The following is a 22,709-nucleotide window of genomic DNA, read 5'->3' on the forward strand; positions in this document are numbered from 1 at the left end:
TGAAACTCAAGCAATGCCCTTCCCCAGGTGCCTCTGGGCATGCACTGAGCTCACGCCCTCTGCAAAAACCAAATCCAGTCCCATTTCCTCAGAAAACTAAACTGAAGGCAGCCACTGGATACACCCTGGCCAGCCTTGAGGAGCAGTGGGAGGCCCAAACACACCCCCCCCACCCCCGAGCAACCATCAGGCCCTACAGGAGCCAGGGGGGTGAGCAAGCCCTCCACCCACAGTGAGATGGGTTCCTGTGGGAGAGGCTGGTGGCAGATGGCTGAGGGCAGTCTGGGGCACCATGAGAAAGGGAAGTTGGTCTGGGGCTTATGTATATGGCTCTGAAGGTAACTGAACCTTCCAGTGCCTCCGTGGACGGAGAGGCAGGGGCTGAAACAGTCCCACCTGAATCTTACAGAGGGAAAATGCTCTAAAGCCGGAAAGGCAGGCAGAGAGCATGGCAGATGCCGGCCAAGGGAAGCTCCATAGGTCCCCACCAGTGACACCAAGTCTCACATTGCCTGAGCTACTGGGCCATGCCCATACCTGCATCCTCCTGAGGCCCACAAGGTCATGCTGCCCCATGTCACAGAACTTGAAACTCAAATAAAAATGAGTTTAAAAAAAGGAGTATGTACACAAATAGATAAACATCACGCCAAAACCAGCTGATTCCTAACAGCAAACAAGGATGTAACAGAAAGAAAATAAGAAACAGAACTGTAGCTTGACGTGGGGCCCTGGTCAAAACAAAGGTGTAAAGGTTGGGTCTGGGCACTTAGTGGGATGGATGGACAGAGAGAGGGACAGCTAGTTCCTTTCAAAGCAGCAAAGAGGGACTGCAGCCTTCTCCTGCTGTGGGGTTCTTGGCCAACAACCACTAGAAGGGTCTGTGGATAACTGGCCCCAGGGATTATCCCACTTCCTGAAATGTCTAGCTCCAGAGGCTCTGGCCTGGAGGACAGCCCCCTGCCTGGTCTTCCTCGAGATCCCAAACCCTGATCTGCAAACTGTCAACAGACAGAGCCCCACATCCCCCAACTGGCCTGCTCTATGCTCTGGGAGTCCCAACAGCTGACTGCACAAAGGGGCCATCTCAGCACCCCTAAGTCTGAAGGAACACCCCTGTACAAATCCCACAAAGAGCCTCATCTTGGGGAGGGGCACTGCCCAGGAACTCCAGCACCTGGCCAGGTGCATACACAAGTGCTCCAGGCCCATTCCAGAGCTGCCTTGGGAAGCCTAGGCACTCAGCATTGTTTTGGTTGAAAATGCTACAAATTTGATTCTTCCTGGAAGCCTACTAAGCAATTCACTTAAAAACACCTGTAGCATGTGATCAATGGCTCCTGACCCTGCCTGGTATGCCTGGGTGCCCCATCTAAGCACCTGGGGTGGGGGCAGGTGCTGCCTGGGGCCTGCATCTTGGCCCCCAGGGTGCACACTCCCACACAGGCAGAGGAGTGGGGCGTGGCCACACTAACCCTACAGAAAACTGTGGGAAGAAACCAAATCCATAGGATCCATGGGTTTCCACACTTGGGTACAGTTCCCAAGACATGTGTTAGTAATGTCCCCGAGACGACGCGTGGGCACCAGGACCTCAGTGACTTGGCGGGCTCTGGCACTACCAGCACCTTCAGGGTCTCAGGCACCTGCAGCCCTGGCTCTGCTGCCTGCACCTGGCTGCACCCAGATGCACTCCTCCTGGCCACTGTTCCCCTGGCTCCTGCTCAAGGCCCAATGTGTAAACAGTATCAACAAGCAACAGGTGGAAAGTCTATTTCCCAAGAGAAAAGGGGAGGAAGTTTGGACTTGAAGACCCATCTTCCAGGTTGCTGGCATCTGTCTTCTCATTTGCCTAGTGATGCCTCTCTTTGGTTCAGCCCACTAGACCTGCCTGTGCTGAGCCAGCCCCATGGCCTCTGCCTGCAGCGGCCTGAGGAGAGGCAGCCAGCTCCACCCGCCCTGAGGGGCCTCACCCTCCCAGGACATACCCTGCAAGAGGCCTAGGCTCCTGGCTACTTCTGCTCATGGTCCTCTGCCACAGCAGCCACCTCAATGGTGGTTGTGTGTTCCTCAGGCCCTGGGGCCGTGGCAGTGGGCACTGTCACTATTGTGCTGCCTGCAGGTGACGCCTGAGCCACATTCTGCAGGGTGGGGCCCAGGCTGGGAAGCGTGAGCAGTTGCAGCGGACTGACCACCTTCAGCACAGTGCTGCCGTCCTGCATGGCTGCTGTACTTAGGACTGTGAGGCTGGATGCGTCCGGGTGGATCTCCACTGTGCTGGGGAAGCTGGAGCCCGAGGAGGCCAGGACTGTGTAGCCACCGAGCAGCGGCGAGGCAGGCGAGCTGGCTGGTGGAGCCTGAGGAGAGCCCTTGCCCAGGACCGCCGAGGGCAGCGTGGATACCACTTTACCAAGTGGCACACTGGCCAGCTGGGGCACAGGCACGCCTGGGCCAAGGGCAATCTGCGTGGACTGGGTGAGCACCTGCGAGGCCACAGCAGCTGGTCCAGATGTGGCGCGTGCAAGCCGAGGCCGCTTGGCAGGGGGTGGCAGGGGCACAGGTGTGAGTGTCATGAGGACATTGCTGAGGTGCTGGGATTTGTGCTTCAGTTCCCGGGCACGGCGCCGATGCTCGTCACACTGCTGCTCCAGGGCTGCAGGGACACAGATGTCACCACAAGGTAGCCCAGGAGCCACCAGCACCAGACACCCAGGGCCCCCTGCCTAAGGTGAGGCCAGCAGAGGGGACAACCAGGGCCACTGCTCCCAGGTAAAGGCCGTGTGCCAGGCAGTCTCTGCAGGCAAAGCTGCCCTTGGGGCCAAGTAAGCCTATTCACACTCATGTGCAGTGCACACACAAAGGACCACAAGAGCAGGAGCTGGAAGCAGATGCAGAGGACACAAGACGCATCTGCTCGTGGCAGGGTGGCCCTTCCTTTTCTCTCCACTTCTCTTAAATAGCCACTTGGCCTTGCAGGAGGTCGGTAGGCACTGTGACCTCTGCCTCCAGCCTGGAGGTCTAAGGACCATGGCTGTTGAATTTTACTGACTCCTGTATGATGCCTATGTCCTCACTTGCCAGGCCCCAGAGGAAAAGCTCACATGCACAGCTATGACAGAGAGAGGCCCAGAGGTAGCCATGGAGACCCCAATCCCCCCATCTGTTGCTGGTGTACCTGCCAGGTCCCGGGCGTACTGCTCCCGAGAGCGGTCCATTTGACACTTGTGGCTGGCCAGCACCTTCTTTACTAGGTCCAGCATGCCAAAGTTCTGTACAATGTTGTTGAGGAGGACAGCATCTGAAAGGAGCAATGCAGGCACTTGGTGAACACCCAGGCCCCATCCAGCCCATTCAGAGGCCAGCTCCTCAGGGCTGCATTGGCAGGAGCCAGCTCCACAGATGTCTAGAACACAGGCTGCGCACCCCCGGCCCCAGTCCCTCAGCACAGCAGGTCCTGCGTCTAGGCTGGGCCTCTGTCCCAGCTACACAGCAGGGCCTGGGGGAGCCAGCAAGGGGGCAGCTCAATCTCCCTTACCTCGGAGCTGCAGGGGAGGGTCCTGCACCCTCTGCTGCAGGCCTTTCATAGTTTCCTCTAGTTCCTGCTGGAATTCTTGAATGACCTCATCCAGCAGGCCAGCATCCTTTAGCCCCCGCCAGAAGGCAAATGTGTCATCTGTTGGGGAAGAAGAGGTCGAGTGAGCAGGAAGAGGTTGGGTGAGTAGTAAGAGCACTGCTGCCCTGGACAGCCATAAGGACACTGCCCAGGGAGGTCAGGGCATGTAACAGCCCATGTCTAATGGGCCAGTGGCTGAGCTCTGTCTTAACCACCACCCCACCACCCCCCGCTGGGACAATGATGGCCAGAGGACGGATGACAGCTTCCCCACTATGAGCACTTGTGAAAGCCTACAGGGACATACCTCCAATGGCTGTGGTCCAGTCGCTGGGGTCCTCACATGTCTCTATGGTGATGGTGGCAGGAGAGCCATTCACTACGAGTAGAGTGGAGCCATGGTGAGTGTGGCGTGGGGCAGCTCCCACACCTGGAGGTCCTGCCTCCCTCCCGAGGCTGTGCCTGACTAGAGCAACCAAAGGACCCCCTGCCTTATGTCCGGGTTACTTGAATGACTTCTTTGAACACACACACAGGACAAAGAACAGGAAACAGCCCTCCACCTATCACTGTGTGATTCGATGCAGGGGCTGGTGGAGATTCCTGCCCATCTGGCCCCACAGATGGGTGTGGAACCAGTCACCCTAGCTTTCTCTTTACCACTGTCTATCTTTCATTATGCCACCATGATCTTAACATGAATCAATCATATTTCTACTTTTCTAAATCAAGAAAGACAAGTCATCTATTCTGGCTTGTCCCAAGTACATTTCCAGTAGCTACAAACCCTAACTGTCTGTAGTTTGTATTTGAGTCCTGGAGTTTCCAACAGGCTTCAGGCCCAGACCTGGCTAAGAAGCAGACCCAGAAACAGACGGATGTTTTGGTAACTTTCCAGCCTATGCCAGCTCTGCCCTCATCAAAGATGTGTTGGAATCAAGGGAGGCATGAGCCAACACTTGTCATGGCTTGGGCAGGTGTACCACCTTTCTCTGACTACCCAGAGACAAGCCAAAGGTTCTCAGAGGTTCAGGCTAAAGCAGCCCAAATATACCTTGTCCCTGACTGTGCCTTTCTTGGGTGGAACAGACATAAGTAAAGGGGTGCCCACCTATCCTGGCTGATCTCCCACAGCCCACTTTAATAAGGCAGGGCAGAGAGTCTGAGCCAAGCCCTGGGTATGCTGCCTAGGATGCTGACTGCATGCCTCCTCATGCTTGCCAGACTTCAAACATCTGGCCTGGAGCTGTGGTCCAGGAAAGGGCTAAGCAGAAGGTACCCTCAGAATGTTGCAAACTGTAGCCACTAACCAAGGAAAGGCTGGCAATAGCCAGCTCCCGACCACCACAAGCAGCGTCCCTGTGCTGCTCAGGACTCAGCCCATCTACCAGGCAGAACACAGAGAAGGATGTGGGGAACAACAAGGCCTCAGGCCACCATGGGCCCCATTCTCCTCCAACCAGGGACCACTGAAGCCCCTACCATCAGCCCATCTGGAATGAATGACAGGACCACCCCATCACACAGGAGCTTACTCCACCCAATGCCATGGAGTGACAACTTAGGCATAGCAAGAGACAGTGCTAGAAAGAAAGCACTGCCAGACATTGCTAGGTAACATGATGGGGACTCAGGACCCAACCTTGATACGGCCTTGGTTTAAGAAGACTTTCTCAAATCAGGCACGGCGGCTATGCCTGTCATCCCAGCAACTTGGGAGGCTGAGATAGGAGAATCATAAGTTTTAGGCCAGCCTCAGCGACTTAACAAGACACTGTCTAAAAATAAAAAGGACAGCTCAGTGATATGCCCTGTATTCAATCTCCAGAACCAAAAAAAAAAAAAAAAAAGGAATTAAGAAAAATAAAATCTCAGAATAAAATAAAAAGGGCTTGGGGTGGGGATGTAGCTGAGAGGCCTGGTTCAATCCCCAAGCACCCTGCACCACTATCAAAGAAAGAAAAAAGAACACTTCTCCTTCAAGAAGCTGGAAGAAGGGGCCGGGGTTACAGCTCATTGGCAGAGCGCTTGCCTCACATTTGTGAGGTACTGGGTTTCATCCTGAGCACCACATAAAATATAAATAAATAAAGATATTGTGTCCATCTTAAAAAGAAGAAGAAGAAGAAGAAGAAGTAGTAGTAATAGTAGTAGTTGGAAGAAAGGGCTGGGGTTGTGGCTCAGCAGTAGAGCACTCCCCTAGCATGTGTGAGGCACTGGGTTCAGTCCTCAGCAACACATAAAAATAAATAAAGAAAGAAAGAAAGAAAATAAAGGTACTGTGCCCAACTATACCTAAAAATATTTTTCAAAAAAAGAAGCTGAAAGGAATCCCAGGAACACCTTATGCTATGGTCCTGAGCTTCCACATGGAAGAACAATCCAGATCATCACCAGCATCCAAGCTGCCAGAAGAGAGAGCTACAAGCTGCTCTAAAAGCCACAAGCACTGAGGGGCACTGTTCCAAATGTGGGAAGGGCTGGGAGAGGGAGGAGGCCGGGACACAGGCAGTCCCTTCAGGATTCCACACACTCCTGTCAAGACAAAGGTGACCATCTCCGGTTCCATAAACCTAGCAATCACCAGACTTCCTTTGTGAGAGAGGGAAGGGCAGGAGGCACCAAGGCAGCCAGAGGGGGTCAGTCTATGAGACCTTCCTCCTATTCCTCTACCTACCATCCGCTGCAGCAGGTGTGAGTGGGAGGTACTCTGTGGCCGTGGGGCTGCTCAGGGACACACGGGCCCCCGAGAGGTCTATCTTTGTGCTGCGGCAGGTGTTGGAGCAGACCTTGTCATGCTGGTAGAAGTCCAGCTCCCCTGAGTCCATGATCTTCCTGTGAAGAGGACCAAGAACCCAGGTGAGACCCAGCCCAATACAATTCATTCCCCACCCTGACTTGGGCCGTCCAGCTAAACTACCAGGGTCTCTTGAGGTGGGAGGGGAACTGCACTCTCCCGGGCACATAAAGTTATGAAGTTCCAATGAGAACGTGCTGCAGATGCAGGGCTCTGCCCACCCATTCAGAGCCCTGTCCATAGGAAGGAGACATATGCACTAGCCAGCAGACATCTGGAGGTGCCCAGTCCACGCTGTGACTGAAGACCCAGGGGAGATGGCTCAGTCCACTGCATCACCTGTGGCCAGTTCTGAGTCAGAGACATGGGAGCCACTCTCTCAGGAGAGGCCTGGGCCTTCAAAAGGCAGACAGGAAAGGAGGCCAGCAACTGCAGGAGAGTGCTCATGACCACTGCACATCCTGAGGACCTGCCTTCCCAGGTCCTGGAACCTGGTCTAGCATTTCTCAGCAAGCCTGCCACAACTGTAAACAAGGTCAGGGGCTCCCACCATGCTGGGCCTTTGGGCAGACCTGGCCTTAGACACATGTACAGCTCACAACATGCCTCCCTAGCCCACCCACCATGTTCGAGAAAACCAGAGGCTCCTGGGTGGGACTGGCTGAGAGGTGTGGGGAATGTCCTGGGGCAGGTGGCAGGCCCTGAAGCCAAACTCTCACTCTGCACAGAGAAGGGCACCTTCCCAGGAGGCAAGGTGGATACTAGCTGGGGGTCCCCTTTCTGCAACACCCACACCTCCAGGTACACAGACCAGTTATGGCTCACAGGTCACAAAGAACGCAAGCCAGCAAGGTTTACCAGCTATCTGTGTAGTCCGCATGAGACTGCGGCAAAAGTAAGACAAAAAGAGAGGGGAAGAGGGGCTGGGATTGTGGCTTAGTGGTAGAGCACTTGCCTAGCATGTATGAGGCACTGGGTTCGATCCCTGGCGCCACATTAAAGAAAATAAACAAAGTAAAGGTATTGTGTCCATCTACAAGTAAATATACATATACATATACATATACACATATACATATATATGTATATACACACACACACACACACACACACACACACACACATATAAAGGGAGGGGAGAAGGAAGGGAGGAGGGCAGGGAAAGGAAGTTGCTGGGGAACAAGCCTGACCAATTGTGTTATGTGCACAAATGAACATGGCATCAGGAATCTCACCACTGTGTATGATTTTAATGCCCCTAGAAATTTTTTTTTAAATGAGGACAAAAAGAAATAAAGACCATGCTGAGCTTGATCTGGGTGCCTACCTGACACCAGAATAGCCCTTAACTTTTTAACAGTGACAGTCACCAGAGCCCCCAAGTGAAGAACGGGTGAAAAATAAAATGAGATCTGGCAAAAACCAAACAAAAACAATGCTAAAAGTCTGACAGTATCCCTGCTGAGTGGACCCATACTCTGTAAGGCGTGAGCAGAGCGGAAAAGAGCTATATGCACCCACCACATCTAACACACAGCTTTTCAAAAATCTAAAACCAAAGGGGAAAAGCAAGGACTGTGAGCCACCCCCATGTGCACCTACAGGCACCCACCTGAGCATGATACCATTCATCCGGATGGCTCTTTTCCAGTCCTTCAGAGTGGACTTCCCCGCCAGGTGCACAAACTCCTTGGGGCTGATCACATGCTCGTCATACTGCAGAAAGCAAAGAGGTCAGGGTCAACTCAGCCTGGACTCTGGTCTGAGAGAGCTACATGCAGGAGCCTGCACCAGGGTTCATGGTAGGGAGGAGAGCCTCTTTGAGGCTCTGAAGCCCCAGCCTTGCCACAGAGTGCTCCAGTGGAGTAGGCCCAGCCCTGTACTCACACTTGGCATGCTGCTGCCCACAAGTGCAATGTGTCTGGGAATGGGGAGGGCTGAGCTGACCAAATGCAAAAAAGCCTGTGGCGCACTCTTCCTCCAGACAGTCTGAGCAAACCTTAAAAATAATATACACACCTTACATCATAAAAATGTAACGTTAATAAAAAATCACAAGCACTATGAATGACCCCTGCTGCCAGGCCAGGCCACAGAGCAAGAAACAGCACCCCATCCTGCATGAGGCTCACACATGACCATTTCAGTCAGGGGACCGTCCTCCCTGCTGAGAAGGTAAAATATCCTGTTTAATCCTAGTAAGTAAGCAATTATTAGAACCAAAGGATGAAAATAGAATGTTGTTTCCTGGGGCTGGGGTTGTGGCTCAACAGTAGAGCGCTCATCTAGCACGTGTAAGGCCCTGGGTTCAATCCTCAGCACCACATAAAAATAAATAAAGATATTGTGTCCAACTACAACTGAAAAAATAAATATTTTTTAAAAAATTTTTCCTGGGCTGGGGATGTGGCTTAAGCAGTAGCGCACTCGCCTGGAATGCGTGCAGCCTGGGTTCAATCCTCAGCGCCACATACAAACAAAGATGTTGTGTCCCCCGAAAACTAAAAATTAAATATTAAAAAAAAAAATTCACCCTCTCTCTTAAAAAAAAAAAAAATGTTGTTTCCTCTTTCTAGCTCTATGGCAGGAAGATGATGGCCACAAAAAAGATGAAAAAGTCTCTGGAGTCGATGAACTCTCAGCTCCAGCTTGTTATGAAAAGTGGAAAGTATGTACTGAGGTACAAGCAAACTCTGAAGATGATCAGACAGGGCAAAGCGAAATTGGTCATCCTCGCCAACAACTGTCCAGCTTTGAGGAAATCTGAAATAGAATACTTTGCCATGTTGGCCAAAACTGGTGTCCATCACTACAGTGGCAATAATATTGAATTGGGCACAGCATGTGGAAAATACTACAGTGTGTGCACACTATCATTGATCCAGTGATTCCGATATCATTAGAAGCTAGCCAGAACAGACTGGTGAAAAGTGAAACATGTAAAATTTTTCTTTAATAAAACTTGGCAGAGAGTGTTTAAAAAAAAAAAAAAAAGAAAAAAGTTGTTTCCTTAGAAAACAAGCAAACTGGGGATGGAGGAGTTGCTGGGTCCTGGGGCTGCCTAATCCTGGCACCTGCCACCCAAGCAGAGTGCCTGGGCAGGCAGTGCTGGTGGGGATGGTGCTCCACACCCCATGAGTTCTGCACTCCTCTCTCGATACCTGAGGCTGCAGTTCAGAAGGCCACCTCCATGCAGCCCATGAGGATGGAAAGACCCCTCAGCCACATTATGCTGCCTTAAATCCTCAGAGGCAGGCATGGCCTCTGCGAGCCTGGATCTGCCACCAGCCTTCTCCTGCCTGAGGCTGTGCTGGACAGTGCCCACCTGGCCTGATTTTGCTCCAGGCTTTGGTCCACCAGCCTCATGGGCTCTAGAGTTCCCTTTCCCTTCTTGCCCTCCTTTGGGATGACTGCTCTCTCTGGTTCCAGGTTCTTCTCTGCAGCTCTGTCCTCTCCTGTGGCCCTGTATGCTATGCCTAGGCCATCAGAGCTCAGGGGTTCCTGGGCACTGCTATGTGGCCAGTGCTTATCTTTAGACCCTACCAGGATACCAGGACATGTCTCTCACATGAAGGTCCCTTGAACAGTGGACACTTCCATCTGGTATCTCTTTCCTCTGCCTGAAACACATTCAGAACATCCTTCAGCGAGGATCTGTTGGTAGCAACTCAGTTATGCCTGAAAATGAATTTCCAGAGATGACTTCGCCATAGGCACCTGTTCTCCCTTGACACAGGGAGCACCCAGCCTACCACCACTGGCTTCTGCCCCACTGCTTTTGGACTCTTCCTTCAGGGCAAAGGTCTGCTGCCAGCATCTTGAGGGTCTTCTCCATCCCTGTGCTTCTCTCATTTCACCATGACTGTGATGTTATGTTACAGCCTATTTATTTTTTCTGTTTATTAACTGTAAGGACAATCCAAGAAGCTCTGCTGTCCTTGCAGCAGGCTTTCTGCAACTGACTGGCCCTCCATGCTCCCCTCATCCAGGCGTGTGCATGGACGTGCACCCTCTTCTAGGCCTTTGATGTTGGACCCCAGACCATTTGCATGTGTTCCCTATAAATAAGGTACTCCAGCATAGCCAGAGGGCAGCTCTCAGGGGTACCACCTCCTAGTCTGCAATCCATGTTCAGACCAGTGACTGCGCTTCCCTGACGGTCACTTGACCCAGGACTGATGCATATGGTCACAGCATCTCTGCAGGCTCCTCATGATGGAGCAGCTCCCCAGCCTTTCTTGGTCTTTCTGAGCCTTCTCATTGCCAAGCATATAGGTCAGGTGCCTCGATTTGTGTCTGGATCTTCTCAGGGGCAGTCAAAAACTCCTGCCCATACATCCCGATGCGGGTGAGGCAGACATCCCTCACCTGGACGTGGCGGTGTCTGGCAGGCTTTCCCACTGCAGCTACTGCCCTCCATTTTTGCAAGTGGTCCATGAGGATGGACTGAGCGTTGGCATTCCCAGTTGTCACTCCTTCATGTCTGGCATTCTAACATGAGCACTTCACTCCACCCTGTGCACTTACTGTGTGCGAGAAAATGACATGGAGTACATTGCAGTAAATAGAGACTCACAGATTTCTGTCCTACTTGAGCTGTTTGCTTTTGGTTTTCTTTTGTAGCACTGGGGATTGAACTCAGGAGTGCTCTACCACTGAGCTGCAACTCAAGCACTTTTTCCTTTTGAGACAGGGTCTTGCTAAGTTGTCCAGGTTGGCCTTGAACTTGCATTCCTCCTGCTCAGCTTCCCAAGTTGCTGGGTTACAGGTGTGGTCATCATGCCCAGCTCCTACTTCAGTGAAAGCCCATGGCCCCATTTTTTAATTTTTTTGCTGAGTTAGGGATTAAACCCAGTATATAAGAGGCAAGTGTTCTGCCACTAAGCTGCACTCCAGCTCACTGTTATTTACCTGTAGGTTAAATTGTCCCGGGTGGAGGCAGTGAAATTTTTTTTTAAATCCAGTGTGGACTTTGTGAGGTCCCTTGAACTGTAGACTGACACCCTCCCACGGCCATGAGGCACTCACACCCTCTTTGCAAACAGACATGGTGGATTTTCTCCTGCTTCTATTTTCCACCTTCTTTCTTCTGTGGAGAATATTCTGGCTGAATTCTTTGGTTGTGTCTTCCAGTTCACCAGTCATCTCTTTAGTTATGTCTAATCTGCTCTGATGCCAATCAACCAAGTATTTAATTCTAATTCTATTCTTCATTTCTAGTTGTGCTTTCATCAAATCTGTTTATTCTTTACTGTATTCCAGCTTCTCTTTATTTCTTGAAATAAATGAAACATAATTATTTTATGTTCTGTGTCTTAAAATTCCGACACTTAGGGCCAGAGGTTAGCTCAGTCTAACATATCTCATATGAGGCCCTAGATTCGATACCCAATATTACAGAACAAGCTGAAACCTCTGTGGGTCCCAACCCCTGCTGGAGCCTCTCTGAAGGCACTTGCTCGGGGTGACCACTTCTTGTGTCCAGTGTTTTAGCTTGTTACACTGTGAGCTGCTCCTTTTCTTAGCATGTTGTGGAAATTACTTAAAGCCTGATATAAGGATGCTTTCCTGCAAAGAGGGCTTTTCATCTGCCTCTATCAAATCCTGAGGACTGTCAGCCAGAAGCCACTGGGCCACACAGACTATGTGTGAATGCCAGAAGGCCACCCTTTGCCTCTGGTGCCCAGCCTGGAGACGGTACCTCCTTGCTGTGGGCAAGGTGAGGCTGGAAGGACATACTCAGCAGAACTCTCTGGCAGATGGCTCTAGAGGGATCAAGCCCCCACATCCCTTGGGAGTGGAGGACAGTCTGGTCTTCTCACCCAGCCTGCAAGATTCAGAAACCCACCCCATGCAAGGCTCTCCAACAAAAGCTGGACTCTGCCCTAACTCAGGCCTGGGTCCTGACAACTTCTCCCTTTCAGTCAAGTGTAAAGACACATCTGGAAGATGCTTTTTAAAAATATCTTTGGGGGCTGGGTGCTATGGCACATACCTATAATCCCAGCTGCTTGGGAGGCTGAGACAGGAGGACAGCAAGTTCAAAGCCAGCCTCAGCAATGGCGAAGCACTAAGCAACTCAATGAGACCCTGTCTCTAAATAAAGTACAAAATAGGTCTGGGAATGTGGCTTAGTGTTCAAGTGCCCCTGAGTTCAATATACATACATATACATATATATCTTTGACTTTGTTTTGTTTTTGTTTGTTTGTTTTTTGTACCAGGGATTGAACGCAAGGGCACTTAACCATTGAGCCACATCCCCAGACTTTTTAATATTTTATTTACAGACAGGGTCTTGCTGAGTTGCTAAGGCTAGCTTTGAATTCACGATCCTCCTGTATCAGCCTCCTGGGCTGCTGGGATCATAGGTATGTATCACTATGCCCAGATGACTTTTTTTTTTTTTTTTTTAAGAATGTCTATGTCACCTAGACTGGACTTGAACTCCTATGCTCAAGCAATCCTCCTGCATCAGCCTCCCAAGGAGCTGATACTACAGCTGTGTGTCACCACACCTCGCTCTGCTTCGTGAAAACCTTAATGAACATTTTAACTGTTTTCAACATAAGGTGCATCTGGGAAAGGGACAAGCAGGATGCCAGAGGAGAATGCCTTTCTCATCATCCTCCCCTGCCAGTGAATGAGTCTCTTTAAAGCACACACCTCAGTCTGCCAAACAAAGCCATTCTCAACTGGTCTCCACCATAGGACCATACACTGCACACAGTGCTGCCTTCCACCCGCATCCCTCCAGAAATGAAAACTACTCCTGCTGGAGGCATTCCCCATTGTGCCCACAGCTGCAATCCTGTCCTTGAGGCTGGCTCCTAGCTTCTTCCTCCTCCTCCCAGGCACAGGATCCCGGAATAGGGGTCCAGCAAATGTCTGTGGTGGCTCTCACCTGAACACATTTCACATTGATGCCAGGGCAAACGAACTTCCTCCAAATCAGGTTGGCTCTGCTGTCTCCGCAGGTGATGGGATACACAATCTCAGCCTCCAAGCTTTCCCCCTCTTCGGCCATCTTCACTTCTCACAGGCACATGGACAGGGAAGGGCAGAAACACAAAATCAGTTGTGACCTCTCCAAAGTACTTCTTACAATGCAGAAAGCACTGGTTGTCAACCTGGAAACCCACACTAAATCCAGGAAGACCCAAGTGAGCCAAAAAGGCAGTGTTCTCATCAGCCCATCAGCACTCCAGAGGGATCCACAGAGCACATCAGACTACAGCAGTGTTCAGGAACCCCAGTAACTGTGGCTGGACTCAAGAGTCACCTACAGGGATGAATCAAGCTTTAGTTGGAACCATGTTAGGGAAACCAGACCTTAGAAACTGAGGGCTTTTTAGCTGGTAACACCGAGTCCCACGGGTGCTAAAAGACCATCTACTGCCACTCACTGCCAGGCTCAGCAACAGGCACAGAGAATCCCCAAAGAAGAGTGCTGCAAGACACAGGTGACCCCTCCTGCCCTCCCACCAGCCACAAGCAGGGAAAGGGTTCATCACATATGCCTGGCCAAACCCAGGAGGACCTGGGGCCCCACCCAGCCCAAAAAGGGCTTCACGAGCCCTGGCTACTACCCATTTCAGTTGCCAGCTGTTCCATCCTGCATCTGCAAAGGAGGCAGAAGGCCAGCTCCCCACTGTCGTGGCTGCCCACCTTACGTGGCTCCCTACCTAACACGGCCTCCTTGAGCTGCGAGGAGGCTGTGAAGGCTGCGGCGGCAGCAGCAGCTGCGTTTTCTGTGTCCACATTGTCTTCTGCCAGGTCACCCCTGGTGAGCAGTGGAGGGGTAGGAGAGAGAAAAAAGAGACAGTCAGGGGCTGGGGCTCAGTGGACGCGCACTTGCCCGACTTGTGAGGCACTGGGTTCGACTCTCAGTACTGCATAAAAAATAAATAAAATTAGGGCTGGGGTTATGGCTCAGCGGTACAGCACTTGCCTAGCACATGCAAGGCGCTGCGTTTGATCCTCAGCACCACATTAAAATAAAGGTATTGTGTCCAACTACAACTAAAAAATATTTAAACAAATAAATAAAATAAAGGTCTGTCAACAACTAAAAAAATATTTAAAAAAGGAAAGGGACCATGAGAGCACCAATCATGACCTACAGCCCCAGCATACCTGGAGCACATGTGCAAAAAGACCTCTCGTTACTCCTAAGAAGTGCAAATAAGGACAAGAGATGCTTCCGTCACCCAGGCAGTCCTGGCATGGAAGCATGGCCAATTGGTACATGGGGAAGGTCGAGAGGAGGCAGACCAGCACCACTGATCTGCAAGGATGTGGCACAGCAATGGCCCAGCACTGCAAAGGAAAACCTGTGAGGGGTTATGCCTACAGCTAGAAAGCACATGCCCTGGACCCAACATCCCCACCTCAGGAATCAGTTCTTGCAGAAGGGTCTGGGGCAGGAAGTCCTCTGGTTTCTGAAGCCTTGGGGAGGCAATGTGGATAGGCTAGATGAAGCCTGAGTGGGCTCAGGGGTTTTATTTTCACCACAAACCAGGTCAGAAATGGGAGTTGATTAAAATACAAATTTGAAGCTTGCTTTCAGGGCAGTTAAGAATGACTCCAGGGGTTGTGGTTGTGGCTCAGGGGAAGAGCGCTTGCTTAGCATCTGTGAGGCACTGGGTTCAATTCTCAGCACCGCACATAAGTAAATAAAATAAAGGTCCGAGCGCGCTACCGCTTGAGCCACATCCCCAGCCCCCGTCAACATCTTTAAAAAAAAAAAAAAAAAAAGACTCCAGCTGGAGATGTAGCCCAGTGGTGGAGCACTTGCCCAGCTAGCATGTCCAAGGCCCTGGTTCCACCCCAGCACGACATACTCACACAAGAGTGACTCCAATATGAAGAATAACATTTACTGGAAACACCAGAACTCCAAAGAGGCTGCAGGAACTCAGAAAAGGAAGCAGTGTTCCTGAGCCAGGGGCAGGACATGGCCAAATAGGAACATGTGACCTGCATGGCAGATGGCGGAACACATTCCTCAGAGGCAGTCGGAGAGGGAAGAAAGGCAGGAAGCTTCTATCTGGCTACTGGGGGTCACTTCGAAACATACCCTGGGCCTCAAGCAAATAAAGAGTAAGCATTATTAGATGGAGATGGCAGAGGAAACCAGGTTTGGTGCCAACAGAGGCAGAGGTACACCTACAGACAGGATGAGGCCTTCCACAGGACAGCCCTCAGGACTCCTCCATGGCCCCTGGGTAAGATGCTAATTAACAGGCATTCTGGTTCACTCTTCACTTGAAAAATGTCTATTACAGTACACATGCCCACTCTGGGCTTACCATGCAGAGCCGCTCCATTCTCTGCAGCAAGGGTGCTTATAGCAGGTTGATGGACAGGCCTGCCAGGATCTAGAGGTGGAGCACTCCTAAGTTCTCCCTGAACACCCGCCAGGGAAGAGAGCAGTGTCCACAATGCAGCCAGCTAGCTCTGCTCCATCTTCTTACACACACGCGCGCGCACAGAGGGGCAAATCCACATACACCTGTCTTCTCCAGGACTTAGGAGGCTGAGGCAGGAGGGTGCATGTTCCAGACTAGCCTGGGCAACTCAGTAAAACCCCGTCTCAAGATAAAACATAACAAGGGCAGCGGGTAGTTCAGTGGTAGAGCACCCCTGCATTCAATCCCCAGTTGCAAAAGCAAAAAAAAAAAAGCAAATCTAATAGAAAATAGGTAAGTCCCACTAAAAAAGAAGAGCTTCATGTAGGTCAACCTGCCTCAGAGGCCATGTGGTACCTCCCCAGGAGATGCATGCAGAGGACCCCTCCTAACCTATAGAAAAGATCAAGGCAGAACAGAGCAATCTGGCACCAGAGGACCACAGCCGGGAAAGGCCTCTGATCCTCATGGCTCTTCCATCTCCATCAAGAGATATGATGGAGAATGAACAGCATCGAATGAACAGCTCCTGCTCCTCACCCGTCTTGACTAAGTACAAATTTTGACCAGCTTTGAACAAGGGGACATGAGAGGCTTTGTAGTCCCCACTCCTGCTACTATACTATGAAAACACTTCAGGCAAGTGTCCCAGCGAGGCCACTCAGACATCCAGTAGCCAGGCCTAGACCAACTCACCAAGCCATAAGAAATGACAGACACTAGTTACTTTAAACCATCAAGTTGTTTTTTTTTTTTTCTTTAGTAGTACTGGGAATTGGGCCCAGGACCTCAGATGCGCTAGATAAACAGTGAGCCACACTCCACAGCTCATTTTACTTTTTAATTTGAGACAGCGTCTCACTAAGTTGCCAGGCTGGCCTTGAGGATGCAGTCCTCCCACCTTGGCCTCCTGAGCAACTAGGATCACAGGTATGCCACTACGCCTGGCCAAGCCACTAAGTTTTGCAGTGATTTACTATGCAGGAAAAGTGTCTAATGCAGGGACGTGCAGGGTGGATGCTCAAGTCCTGTGAGTGGCACAGAACTATCAGCAGAAGCAAGAAGGGGCAGAGGCAGCTGTAGCTGCTGTGACGTGGTGCAGAAATAAAACCCTGCACTGAGGCAACTCAGAAGGTGGAACACTTGCCTAAAAATGGGAGATTCTCAACACCTCCAGACATTGCAGAAAGGGCTCCCAAGCTGCAGTGCTGCCAGATGACCATTCTCTTGCACACAGAATTTACAGGGAGTCCAGGGGTCAAACTATTTCACATCTCCCATTTCTCACTTGACAACAACTATCCAAGTAAACGGCATCTGAGCAAATGCCACCACAGTGGGGCTGAGGGCCTTGGTTCAAGGACTTTCAAGGCCATGTGTGGCGAAAGGCTCTGCCCCAAAAGACAGGCCATTCTCAAAGATCTCACCATGTGGCTTTTGAGCAGGACTGTCTACCTGGTGCTTGGCCTGCCTGACCCTGCATGCTAGGTGTGGGAAGGGGAAGCAACTATAGTTTCAGTTCAAGAATCTCTGGATCAAGAGATGTTTCAACTGCACCTAGACCTGAGGTGGCCTGCAAGGCTATGGAACTGAAGCCAGGTGCCACAGCTGGAGAAGACCCTGCTGAATCCTGGGGAATGGAATGGCTGTGCAGAGGATGGTGGCAGATTACAGAAGCAGCCACAGCATCCTGCAACTCTCCCATCCAGAGGCAGCCTTAGTCCACCCTGAACCTGGGCACAGCTGTGTGACAAGCTTCAGCAATGGGATGTATAGGAGAAAGAGAAAGAAAGACACCTGGGAAAGAAGTCCAGGCCACCAGATGGAGGACAAGAGGCTGGCAGGCAGAGGTGAGCCATCACGACAGCCACCAGGACACCAGCCTGTCAACCAGATAGTGATTGAGGCTCCAGGACCACCCCAGCTCACTATGGGACAGTCAGGCAGCCAGACCACAGAAAGCAGCAGCCCTTGTCCAACTGCAAGAATCCATATCTGTGTCCTAAGCCACCAAGTTTGAGGTGGTTCCTTACACAACAAAAGTGACCAACATAGAAAAGGACCTGAACTTGGGTGTTGACAGAGCAAAGCTGGTCCACAGCAGCCACTTTCTCTAATGAGGACAGGAAATAAAGGAAACCAACACAACACCTTAATTCTGAGGGCCTGTGCCAGCTGAAGTACACATTCAGGAGAGCCCCAGGGGTCAGTCACTGTCACCAGCAGCCAGATGACCATTCTCTTGCACACAGAACTTACAGAGAATACAGGATATTCACAGGGGACACAGGTCTTTAAGTTCACAACTGTATAAGAAGATAACAGCCCAAGAAGAAAGGCCTACAGATAATAATATTGAAGGCCCCTGACGCGGGCTATATGGCATCATCCCCAGCAGCTGGAGACTTCCCATGTAGAGCTGGCCCTCCCTGGAGGCTCCTTCCCTAAGTTCCTGGGTGAGAAGTGCTGAAGCTGGAAGGTGTGGCAATGGGCTCCCCACAGCAGCCCCAAGGTGCTAGAAGGAAGCCACACAGGTTTCCCTGACCCAGTGCCACTTCTGCCACTCTCTTATCAAGCCACTCACGATCTAGGTGAGGAGACATGGGCACTGCTCTGGGTCAGGCTGGGGAGGAAGCAGCAGAGCATGTGCAGGACACCTCTAAGCTATGTGCCAAGGCGCTGACAAAGATCAAAGGAGAACCTCACGGGTAACTCTGCAGGAAGGCCCTCCCAGAAGCCTGCCAGGGCCTTGGCCACACCTACAGAACAGGGAGGATCATGCACCCAGGACTCACAAATTCTGGGGCCAATCCTGCTCAACTGCGGCACCAGCCTCCACTCTGCCCCAGGAGGGAGATGGATGCACGGTGCCCAATGCTGGAGTGTCCAGCAGAAGAAAGCAGACTGAGGCCAGCCTCACCACAAAGCTGCCAGCAAGCCACTCACACAAGCAGCACGAAGCAAAAGGAGTGGTCTAGAGCCTCCCTCTGAGAGGTTCTGTGGTGAAGAGCTTATCTGGCACACACAAGACCCCGTGTTCACTCCTCAGCACTGCAAAAACAAGCTACAGAAGAGTGAGGAGACAAAAGCATGTCCACACCCCCTGGGAGGCCCAGGCGGCAGGATACACACGGGAGCTGGGCAAGGTGAGCCTTAGCCTGGGAGTTGGGCCCTCTGGTGGGAAGAGCATGGGGCTCAGCAGCCCTCCCCAGGCTGACTACCCTGCTTGCCTCATCCCCAGTCAGGCGGGAGCCATCTACCGTCCTCACAACCCTGCCTGTGGGTGGCAAACAGAAGCCAGCACTCACTCGGATGCCAATGCTCAAGGCAGACCTCGGATCCAAGAAGTGGGAAAGTACTCAGTCTCATGAGGAATGTCAAGGCAGACACTGGCGCTTCACCTTCACCTCTTTAAAAAAAAAAAGTCTCCAGCTGTCCCCACTGTTCCACTAATCAAGAGAAATGCCAGGTATTTCTGGGAACATGGTGGCTACACCAAGGAGCTACTGTGCCACCCAAGCTTTCACTGATGCTCACATTCAATGCTGTTCATTCTATAGCTGGCACTTAAAGAAAGGCTGAGTCCAGGCTGAGAACCACCACATTCAAAGAAACCTCCAGGCAGCCCCGCCCAGCCCCCACCACCCTCAGCAGGCGCAGGGCTAGGCCTTACCCGTGAGGGGCCAGGTTCGTGGTCACCAGCACCGTCTTCACCTCCTCCACACCACTGCCGTCGGCTGCAGTGTCTGGGGTCGTCACAACCACCACCTCCTCCATGTGGACACTCACATCTGGCGTTGCCATGGCTCTGAGGAGAGGACGCCCGGACTGCAGCGTCACTCTTCCAGGTTCCCAATCCTGGACAAGGCAGAACACAGGTGGCAGGGTGGTCTCCAGGTCTGCTCAAAAGAACACCCAGCAAACAGCCTCTCTGCTTCTCCAAAGATCCTCCTCCAAGCTCCTAGCTGCTACTCTGACAAGCAGCAGTAGCAATGCAGGAACTCTGCAGGGTCTGAGGTTGGCAGGGGCAAAAGCCACTCTTTTTCCCCTACAGGAGCCACACTCCCCCAAAGGACAGGGAGGGAGACCAGAATTCCAGGTGTGAGTTCTCTAATGCAGGGTATCCAGCTACTATTCTCCTTTCTATCTCTGGCTGATCTCAAGGACAGCCCAAACTATAAGACTGAGCACAGGTACAGACAGAAGCCACCTGATAAGTCCTCTCTGTGGCTGTGAAAAGGGAAACCCATACGGGACAGAAAGAAAGAGGGATGACCTGCTTTTTATTATTCTACCATTACTATCTTTTGTCTTCACCAGTCTCACCCTCAGGCAAAACCCAAGCCCCTACCTGAACCCTAAAATGATGGCAGAGGCCTGGCAAGCACCAAAACTCCCAGGAAAGGGAAGCCCTGTCCCAGTAGGGGCAACAGTCCCCAGAGCATGAGTGCCCACACTGTAGGCTCTCCCTCAGGCATAGGACAGACTCAGTAACAAGATGTGGTGGCACACATGACAGTCCTAAGTTTCTAGCAGAGGACAAGGAAGGGGTCCCGAGGTCAGAGTGGCACAGTAGACAGGAGGGAGGTGAGACTGGTTACACACAGCCATGGGGGAAAGCCTGGGTCATCCCAAGACAGTCTGCCCTTCAGGGCAGACTACCACTCAGCCTTGGACCAGGCCTCAGATGGGGCACTGCAGACTCTGAAAACTGACTGACCCAAGTATGGCCACAGACGGCCTGCAAACATGCACTCCAGGCTCAGGTGGAGCTCCTGCTGCAGTGAGAGCATCTGTACCTTCAGGGAGGAGGGGTCACAGCCTTGACCTCATGGCAGAACACCCAAGTGTCCAGGGTGTGATCCAGAACTGCTTAGCACAGAGAGGCCAGGAAAGCCCTATTGCCTCTCATGGGAAAACACTCAAGAGCTGCTCACTCTGAGGTTTATGTTAGAGTCAACAAGAGACAGGCAGGTGCCACATCACGTCCAAGGGTAAGCAAGCACTCCCAAGTTTTCACCCACCAAACTGAGAATCAACAAGTAGAGTAACCAGGGCTGGGCATGCAGTCCAGTACAGAGCAACTGCACAGCACATACAAGACCTTGGGTTCCATCCCAAGCACTGAAAAATAAGCAGTGGCCAAAGTAAAATAAAAGATCACTGGATGGATACTATAGCAGCATGTAGATAAGAGAGGATGGAGAAAGAGAACATGAGACAGAAGAAAACATCCAGTCAGGTGTGGCAGTGCACACCTGTGATCCCAGCAGCTGGGAAGCTAAGGCAGGAGGACTATGAATTAGAAGCCAGCTGCAGCAACTCAGTGAGGCCTTAAGAAACTTGCAACTTAGTGACCCTGTCTCTAAATAAAATGTAAGAAGGATTGGGGATATGGCTCAGTGGTTAAGTGCCCCTGGGTTCAATCCCTGGTACAAAAAAAAAAAAAAAACAAACTGAGCAGCAGAGAATACTAGAACACATAGAGCCTCAGGGTCAAGCAGCAGCCATGAGGCTGAGCACTGTGACACTGGAGTTCCAGGAAGAGAACAAAGTACTGAACACTTTCCAAACTTAGAAAGACATAAATGTGCCCATTTGAAACACTCAGTACACTTCCAATGGACACGCCCACATTATAATCAAGCCAGAAACCAAAGACAACATTGAAAAATCTTGAAACAGATAAAAAAAAGTATGCATTACCATACAGGACAACTCAAACAACATGGAGTAGTCCTCATAAATCACAAGGGCTGGAAGGCAGGGAATGGTGTTTTGTTGTAGTTGATTAAATATTTTTTTAGTTGTTGATGGACCTTTATTTTACTTATTTATATGTGATGCTGAGAATCGAACCCAGTGCCTCACATACGCTAGGCAAGTACTCTACCACTGAGCTATAACTCCAGCCCAGGGAACAGTATTTTTTAAAGAAATATTTATTTTTTTTAGTTTTAGGTGGACACATCTTTATTTTATATTTATGTGGTGCTGAGGATCCAACCCAGGGCCTCATGCATGCTAGGCAAGCACTCTACTACTGAGCCACAACCCCAACCCACAGGGTACAGTATTTTTAATGTATTAAAGTAACTCTTTTCAGATATGGTGGAGCACGCCTCTAATCCTAGCAACTCAGGGAGGCTGAGGCAGGAGGACAGCAAGTTGAAGACCAGCCTGGGAAGCTTAGCAAGGCCCTGTCTCAAAATAAAAAATATAGGGGCTAGGGTTGTGGCTTAGGGGTAGAGTGCTCACCTAGCACATGTGAGGCCCTGGGTTCGATCCTTAGCACCACATAAAAATAAATTAATAAAAAACAGGTATTGTGCCCAACTATAACAAAAAAATATTTTTAAAAAATAAAAATAAAAAATGTAAGAAGGGCTAGGGATGTAGCTCAGTGTCTCGCATGTGCAAGGTCCTGGGATCAAGCCACAGAACAGAGAGAGAAAAGAGGAGAGAAAGAGGAGTGATGAGGAAAGAGAGAGGAGTAATGAGGAAAGGGCGGGGAGGGGGGGGGACAGGGGGACTGCCAATCCAGGATTTTATACCAGTGAGATCTTTCAGGAATGAAGACAAAATAAAGTTATTTCCAGGTAACGGAAAATTAAAACAACTGGTCACCATCATCTGCTCTCCAAGAGAGAGCAATGGAAGTTCAGAAAAGAAATCAGGTACAAAGAAGAGGGGCCTGGAACCTCAGGAATGAGGGAAGAGCAGCAGGATCCCAAGTTGAAGGTCAGTCTGAACAACTTAGTGAGACTCTGTCTTAATTTTTTTTTTAAATGGGCTAGAGAAGCAGTTCAGTGATAGTGTGCCCCTGGTTTGATCCCCAGTATTGGGGGGGGGGGTGGAGTTAAGTAGGTATATTACAATAGAATTAATA

General features: G+C 51.0%; 1 protein-coding gene and 1 pseudogene across 4 annotated transcripts in view; one reads left to right on the plus strand and one right to left on the minus strand.

Moving 5' to 3' along the window:
• Positions 1 to 22,709, minus strand: part of Gmeb2 (glucocorticoid modulatory element binding protein 2) — a 27,932-nt gene continuing 5,223 nt past the window's right edge. For all 4 annotated transcript variants that reach the window (XM_026413471.2, XM_026413472.2, XM_026413470.2 and 1 more), the window contains exons 2-10: positions 19,494 to 19,678; positions 14,096 to 14,193; positions 13,315 to 13,442; positions 8,023 to 8,126; positions 6,291 to 6,448; positions 3,921 to 3,992; positions 3,536 to 3,673; positions 3,176 to 3,298; positions 1 to 2,653 (exon numbers count right to left, since the gene is read on the minus strand). In XM_026413471.2, coding sequence (XP_026269256.1) covers positions 2,013 to 2,653; positions 3,176 to 3,298; positions 3,536 to 3,673; positions 3,921 to 3,992; positions 6,291 to 6,448; positions 8,023 to 8,126; positions 13,315 to 13,442; positions 14,096 to 14,193; positions 19,494 to 19,624 — 1,593 coding nt within the window. In that variant the 5' untranslated portion in view covers positions 19,625 to 19,678 and the 3' untranslated portion in view covers positions 1 to 2,012. The remainder of the gene's footprint in view (positions 2,654 to 3,175; positions 3,299 to 3,535; positions 3,674 to 3,920; positions 3,993 to 6,290; positions 6,449 to 8,022; positions 8,127 to 13,314; positions 13,443 to 14,095; positions 14,194 to 19,493; positions 19,679 to 22,709) is intronic.
• On the plus strand, positions 9,002 to 9,298 carry LOC113200152 (large ribosomal subunit protein eL30 pseudogene; annotated as a pseudogene).

The sequence above is a fragment of the Urocitellus parryii genome, chromosome 6 (assembly GCF_045843805.1).
Source record: "Urocitellus parryii isolate mUroPar1 chromosome 6, mUroPar1.hap1, whole genome shotgun sequence".
Classification (NCBI taxonomy): Eukaryota; Metazoa; Chordata; class Mammalia; order Rodentia; family Sciuridae; genus Urocitellus; species Urocitellus parryii.